Below are 8,218 nucleotides of genomic sequence, written 5' to 3'. Positions count from 1 at the left end.
CTAATAGTTACATATATGATATTGCTTATAGTTACATATATGATATTGCTAATAGTTACATATATGATATTGCTAATAGTTACATATATGATATTGCTAATAGTTACATATATGATATTGCTTATAGTTACATATATGATATTGCTAATAGTTACATATATGATATTGCTTATAGTTACATATATGATATTGCTTATAGTTTCATCTATGATATTGCTAATAGTTACATATATGATATTGCTTATAGTTACATAAATAATATTGCTAATAGTTACATATATGATATTGCTAATAGTTACATATAAGATATTGCTAATAGTTACATATATGATATTGCTAATAGTTACATATATGATATTGCTAATAGTTACATATATGATATTGCTAATAGTTACATATATGCATAACGATGGCGTTGCTTGAGTTGGTCAAGTTATGTAAACAATTACAATTATACCGTTGATATGCACCATTACAATTATACCGTTGATATGCCCCATTACAATTATACCGTTGATATGCCCCATTACAATTATACCGTTGATATGCCCCATTACAATTATACCGTTGATATGCCCTATTACGTGTATCGTATAGATCTTGGTCAAGTCATGTAAACAATTACAATTATACCGTTGATATGTCCCATTACAATTATACCGTTGATATGCCCCATTTCAATTATACCGCTGATATGCCCCATTACGTGTATCGTATAGATCTTGGTCAAGTCATGTAAACAATTACAATTATACCGTTGATATGCCCCATTACGTGTATTGTATAGATCTTGGTAAACAATTACAGTTATACCGTTGATATGCCCCATTACGTGTATCGTATAGATCTTGGTAAACAATTACAGTTATACCGTTGATATGCCCCATTACAATTATACCGTTGATATACCCCATTACAATTATACCGTTGATATGCCCTACTACGTGTATCGTATAGATCTTGGTCAAGTCATGTAAACAATTACAATTATATCGTTGATACGCCCCATTACGTGTATCGTATAGATCTTGGTAAACAATTACAGTTAAACCGTTGATGTGCCCCATTACGTGTATCGTATAGATCTTGGTTTTAGCTTGATACTGTATGAACCTTTTTGTACTGATCTCGATACACATTTGGTTTTCATTTAAATTTAAAATATACTTTTGAATTGGCGTTCAGTTATTCATGTGTCAATGACTTGACCTTGTCCAGAATGACTTTTAATACTGCAGTGTATACGTCTTGTTTCGAATGCTGTATTAACCTCTTTTAATGATCTCGATACATTATTTGTATTTTATATAAATCTAAATCTGCTTTTGTCTTTGTATACAGCAGTGCATGTACTTGTATGTGTTTTGAACTTTACCGTGTACAGTACACGGTAAAGTTACGGTGTACATTTTTTTCTTTTTTTGTTCAAATTGTATTTAACCACATCCAGCTTGACTTCGCTTGTAAACAAACGACAGCGGTGACCTTTTGTATTTTTTATATAAACTTATAAATAATATAACCTTTGGTAAGTTTGGATGAAATTTATATAAAGGAATGACTTTATTAATAATAAATGTGTTATGCATGTAATTGATTGTCACAAGTCTGCTGTTGTCATTGTTTTTTTTGTTGTTTTTATATTATAAATTAAAATTATAAATTTATATTTTAAATGACTGCCTAAAAATCAAGTTTATAAAAATAAGTTGCAGTCAAGTTTAATCAGAGGGGATTATCACGTAATTATCTAAAGGAAGTCAAGATGGCGACATCCGGGATGTCCAGGATCACAAAGTTTCAGCTCCAGAAAATTCGTATTGAGTAAATTCAAATATTTTTTACAAAATAAATACTTATCAATTTCTTGCTGATATGGCTGAAAAGTGAACGGCATTTTAAAATTAAACAAAAGTAATAAAGGGAATAAAACGGCGAAAAAAACAACGTTTTGTCATGCGGGTAGCCATCTTCATCGTCACGCGATTAACCCCTTTAAATCAGTTGAATATATACAGAGAGACAGAGAGGTTTGTTTTTATCACTAATTTACTCCATGTGTGTGTAACTACCTAATATTTTATTTATAGTGTATACCGATGCCGAAATACGTATGTTATTAAAGTGCGAATAAAAAATAACGACACTGGTGACCTATATATTTTATTTTATTTTCCTATCAACAACAGAGGGTTCTAGCTAAATATTATTTCATTCGAATTAAATGTATAACACACAATCAATTCATCAAATTGCAGAAAACGTTATGAAACAAGTGACAACGTCAGCGGTAAACAGAAGTTGATTTAAACAGGTATTGCTGTTTTTTTTCTATTTTACATACAAATACAAACGAGTCATTAACCTTTACGTTTTCCATAACCTCGGCACTCACACTGTTTGTACATGTAGTAGGTAGGGGTGCGGGCATCTTGTAGGTTACCAAGATCACAATTGGCCCATTCCCACGTCACTTCCGGGTTGTCCCAACCCATGCCAGAGATCTGATTGTCGCCGTTTTCGAGGCTAAAGCGCCACCCGTAGCCATACTGGTTGATGCCGTTTGTCCCAGTTTGGTTGCACCAGTTCGGGTTCCCAGGAATTTGTGTGACTGGGCAGAGGTTGGCTATCATGAACACCTTCGTTTGACCCGCAGCCGTACCCGTGCCTTGTGCAGGGACGAAACCACCTGGTAGTAAAACACACTTTATTTCCCGAATATGCATATGAGCCACGCATGTGCGCAAAGTGTCGTCCCAGATTAGCCTGTGTAGTCCGCGCAGGGTTATCAGGGATGACACTTTCCGTTTTAATGATATTCTTCGTTTTAAGAAAGTCTATTCCTAGCAAAATCCTGTTTAGGCGGAAATTTTCGTCTCTGATGAGGACCGCACAGGCTAATCTAGAAACTTTACGCAAATTCATTAAGTCCATCTTACCCAGAACGATGCTACTATTTTGTAAAACTGTGTTGGCCATATATGTACATGTATTTCGCAACGACTTGGTTGCGAACATGTGCGAGCTATTTAAGCACTGAAAAGGGAAACAACGAGTGTGTATGATGACCTTTACTTTAATCTGTCACTTTAATTTAATTTTCTTTAATTCACAGGGGGGTGGGGCTTTTTACCGGCCAATTATGCCTGTTACCTGTTGATGATATTCTATTAATGAATAAATATGGAGAAAAAACGATAATAGATATAAATTAATTATATTTAACATAACAGTCAAGTAGTTGTGCGTGCACCGTTTGATTACTATCCCAAGGGAAAGATCACCGATACTGTAATAGAACTTTAGGTCTAACCATTTTTTTCGTTAGGTATGTATGGGCAAAATGTACATTTGTTACAATATCATTATTTCCTTGTGGATATAAAATATATATGCAGTTGAAAATAGTTACCAGTAGTAGTGAGCTTGACACATCTTCCGCACGCCTCACCGCACCATGTTGCACCTTTGCAGTCAAACAGGGCCTGATTGGCTGACGCCAGATACGCGCTCTTTGTCCATGGAAACTGAAATCAATGTTTTCTCTTACATTTGTCGACATCCTTCTCCTCCTCTTTATTATCATCATCATCCTCATCATCCTGCTCATCACCATCGTCGTCGTCATCATTACCATTATCATCATCATCATCATTATCATTCCAAGATTGTAAGCTAGGTTTTATTTAATGTTTGTCGAATTTTAACCCGAAAATCGAGCTTTGAATAATGTATTAGTTGTTGTGGCGATTTCTCTTTTTCTTTGCATGGCAACGTAGAATTACCAATAAACTATAAACGTTAACGCTATGTTTCGGCACTGTTTGAATCATATAACATATTTGTTTTAGTACGTGAGCCTCTCGTACAACGGACTATTGCACACATTTATATAATCAAAATGTTATATAAAATGATGCCAGCCTAAATTTAGCCTCAAATCTGTAGCTCTTGTCGATTTCCACTTTCGCTTAAATTGAGAACAGACATTATATGGGCCTCGTTCTGTGAAAACTTTACTTAACGAACGGGTATGAAGTGTCGTTCATATTAGCTTGTGCAGTCCACACAGTCTAAAAAGGGGCATTACTTTTCGAATAAAATGAATTGTTGGTAAGAGGAGACTTTCTTTTGACGAAAAATACCATACAAGCTGAAAATGTCGTCCTTGATAAGCCTTTGCGGACTGCACGGGCTTTTCTAGGAAGACACTTGACGCACATGCATAAAGCCCAGTTATCCAAGAATGAGTGGATTTTAACAATAGCCCCCACCTGGTTGTCGCCGCTGGATGGCCCGCAGCCGCACGCGCCTTTGTTGCCGTCAGCGTACCGCGTGGTTGAGGCGCACATCTTGCCGTTTAGCATCCGGGGACTTCCACTGCACCTCCGGAACGCATCCGTCAACCATGCACCTGCAACGAAAGTGAGTGGTAGAAGTACTAATTGTATATAATGTCTTGCCGTTATACCACCGGGAATTTCCTATGCACTTCTGTTGCGCCTCTGTCAACCACGCACCTAGACCGCAGGTGAGGCGGAATAGAATTTCAAGTTAAAGAACCATGTCGTGTTGTTATACTGTTCTGTATCGATTACTTTAATATAAAGTTGAAACAAAATCAGTAATGTGTTGGTGTATGTGTAATGATCATTTTGCAGGTTTATATTTATTGGTAAAACTAGAAAAAAATATGCCTGAAGAACAAGTTTAAAAGGTTTGTATAGGCCCCTGTTACGTCTCTGCTGAGGTGTCGTTCTCTATCGATACATCTAAATAATGCTAGTTATGTTGATAAAGATAATCCGTTAAATCATAAAGATCAGTTAAATTATTCAGTGCCGCAACTGAATCGAAAGTGAGGGTGAATAAAAGTGCTTGTGAAAAATATCTCCCGTTGTAATATCCAGGGACCTAAACAAACATATGGGCCGTGCTCTGTAAAAAGGGGGTTTAATGCATGTGCGCAAAGCGTCCTCCCTGTTATCCTGTGCGGTACGCACAGGCTAATCAGGGACGACACTTTCCGCCTAAACTGGGCGTTTGCTAAGAAGAGACTATATTTAAACGAAAAATATAATACGAACGGAAAATGTCGTCTCTGATTAGCCTGTGCGGACTGCACAGGCTAATCTGGGACGACACTTTACGCACATGCATTAAACCCGCTTTTTACAGAGTACTGTCCATACCGTTTTTGATCGATGCTCTAATGATACATCTACCGGTATATAGTGCTCGGTTTGTAATGAACGATGCTCTAATCATACATCTACCGGTATATAGTGCTCGGTTTGTAATGAACGATGCTCTAATCATACATCTACCGGTATATAGTGCTCGGTTTGTAATGAACGATGCTCTTATCATACATCTACCGGTATATAGTGCTCGGTTTGAAATGAACGATGCTCTAATCATACATCTACCGGTATATAGTGCTCGGTTTATAATGAACGATGCTCTAATCATACATCTACCGGTATATAGTGCTCGGTCTGTAATGAACGATGCTCTAATCATACATCTACCGGTATATAGTGCTCGGTTTGTAATGAACGATGCTCTAATCATACATCTACCGGTATATAGTGTTCGGTTTGTAATGAACGATGCTCTAATCATACATCTACCGGTAAATAGTGCTCAGGTTATACTGAACGATGCTCTAATCATACATCTACCGGTATATAGTGCTCGGTTTGTACTGAACGATACTCAGATCATTCATATCAAATGACATTGATCTGATTAACCCATTCATACCTAGTGGACTCTCCCGTCCTTCTAAATTGGATCAATTTATTTCCAAAATAAGGGATGTCTAGTATATTTATTTCTATATTTAGAATATTTCTTATAAAAATTCTTTGAGGCAAACGGCGCAGACCCGGATGAGAGGCCGCATCATGCGGCGTCTCATCTGGGTCTACGCTGTTTGCCAAGGCCTTTTTTTCTAGACGCTAGGCATAAATGGGTTAAAGGCCCGGAAGTTTTGTTTGTGCACAGTTCTCATCTGCATTACACCAATATAAAGGTGTTAAGTAAATAAATAGTATAAATATACTGTTGATGAAACCATTAATCAAATGTTGTTTACTTTAATGAAATTCATAATCAACCAAGTAATTGCAAGCACAGCGCCGATACCGACACAACTGTAGTTTACTTCGATAAAATTCCTAACCAACCAAGTTATTGCAAGCACATCGCCGACACCGACACAACTATACTTTACCTCAATTTAATTCCAAACCAGCGAAGTTATTGTAATCACGCCGTCGATGCCGACACAACATTAGTTTTCTTCATGAAATTCCTAACCAGCCAAGTTATTGCAAGCACAACGCTGATATCGACAATGAAATTCCTAACCTACCAAGTTATTGCAAGCACAACGCCGATACCGACAATGAAATTCCTAACAAACCAAGTTATTGCAAGCACAACGCCGATACCGACAATGAAATTCCTAACCAACCAAGTTATTGCAAGCAAAACGCTGATACCGACGATGAAATTCCTAACCAACCAAGTTATTGTAAGCACAGCTTTACTTCAAATAACCAACCAAGTTATTGCAATCACGACGTCGATGCCGACACAGCTGTAGTTTTCTTTAATGAAATTCCAAACAAACCAAGTTATGCCAAGCACAACGCCGATACCGACGATGAAATTCCTAACCAACCAAGTTCTTGCAAGCAAAACGCCGATACCGACAATGAAATTCCTAACCAACAAAGTTATTGCAAGCACAACGCCGATACCGGCAATGAATTCCAAACCAACCAAGTTATTGAAAGCACAGCGCCGATACCGACAAAGGAATTCCTAACCAACCAAGTTATTGCAAGCACAGCGCCGATACCGACAATGAAATTCCTAACCAACCAAGTTAATGCAAGCACAGCTTTACTTTAACTAACCAACCAAGTTATTTCAAGCACAACGCTAATACCAACACAACTGTAGTTAACTTCAATGAAATTCCGAACAAACCAAGTTATTGCAAGCACAACGTCGATACCGACACAACTAACAAGAATTGCCCTTAAAAAGATATTTAGCATTAATTCTAAGCGTAAGAGTGAAAAAATAAAGTACACATAATTCATTAAATTTAAAACTAGATAAGGCTAAAACTGATCACTTGTTCATCCCCAGTTTAGTATCTATGTTACTTAGAAAATGTGATTTCATAGCTTATGTAGACCGTCTCTATGTCTATAAAATTACGTTGAATCAAAGGAATGTCTTTTTTAAATCGGCATCGAATTTACCTTTCAAATGGCATTCCGTAAACAACGAACAACAGGTCGGATACGATTGACAATGTAATGCCTCGGACCCCGTGATACACATATTGACACTAAAGTGACGACACTAAAGTGACGAAGACTACCACAGACGCCGCTTGTCGGCTCATCTAGCATGTTGATATAAAAAATAATCCTTTGAAACATAACCCAGTTTAATTCTTAGGGGCATGGTTGCAAAACACAGTGTCATAGTTTGTTTAATATATACAGTGATTAAGGATTATGCATTGTGCTATTATACACGTTCAAAAAAGAAATCATGTGAAGTGTTTTGTAGCGCCATACATTACCATATATATTGTATATATCTACTGAATATATTAACATTATTTACATGCTTTTTCTAATGGCAAAGCTTAGAAAGACACTGACTGACAAATACATAAGCTCATGTAATTACTGATATATCTATGTTTGCTCATGTTTTATGAGAATGTATAAATAAAAAATGACACTTTTGTTTGCATTTAATCTTTAATATACAGCTACAAACTTAGTGCAGCTAAGACTGTGATTTATGAATTGATTTAAAATTGCTAGTAAATTTGTGACGACAGATTTAAAGAAGGCAGCACAAGTTTACGAAAGAAAACTCTGTGAGATACCTATATGTAGAAAATATTGCAATAGCAAAACAAGTATGCTGTCCCTCAGTTCTGAATCATTATAAATTGAAAAACCTTACAACAAAAATTGATTTGACACAATACATAATTTTGATAACCTTTGTTAAATCAGGTTATGCAAGAATCTTAAGATCAATTGAGACGCAATAAAACAAACTGTTTTTCAACTTTCCTTGATAACACCAGTATTTGGTTTTTAAAGGGTGATATAAAGAACGCTCCCACTTAAAGGATCAATACCGAGACCTTCGAATCGCCATGCAGACACCA

General features: G+C 36.5%; 1 protein-coding gene across 1 annotated transcript; it reads right to left on the bottom strand.

Moving 5' to 3' along the window:
• Positions 1 to 2,360: 2,360 nt before the first annotated feature.
• On the bottom strand, positions 2,361 to 7,436 carry LOC127831216 (endoglucanase-like). Its single transcript, XM_052356205.1, has 4 exons — positions 7,406 to 7,436; positions 4,275 to 4,441; positions 3,413 to 3,527; positions 2,361 to 2,689 (listed from the first exon to the last, which is right to left on the bottom strand). Exons 1-4 carry the CDS (start codon positions 7,434 to 7,436, stop codon positions 2,361 to 2,363), a joined length of 642 nt encoding a protein of 213 aa, XP_052212165.1.
• Positions 7,437 to 8,218: the final 782 nt, after the last annotated feature.

Source organism: Dreissena polymorpha, chromosome 5, assembly GCF_020536995.1.
Source record: "Dreissena polymorpha isolate Duluth1 chromosome 5, UMN_Dpol_1.0, whole genome shotgun sequence".
In the NCBI taxonomy this organism is placed as follows: Eukaryota; Metazoa; Mollusca; class Bivalvia; order Myida; family Dreissenidae; genus Dreissena; species Dreissena polymorpha.
Note: the sequence above shows the minus strand (reverse complement) of the source record. Positions and strands in the feature narration are given on the sequence as shown.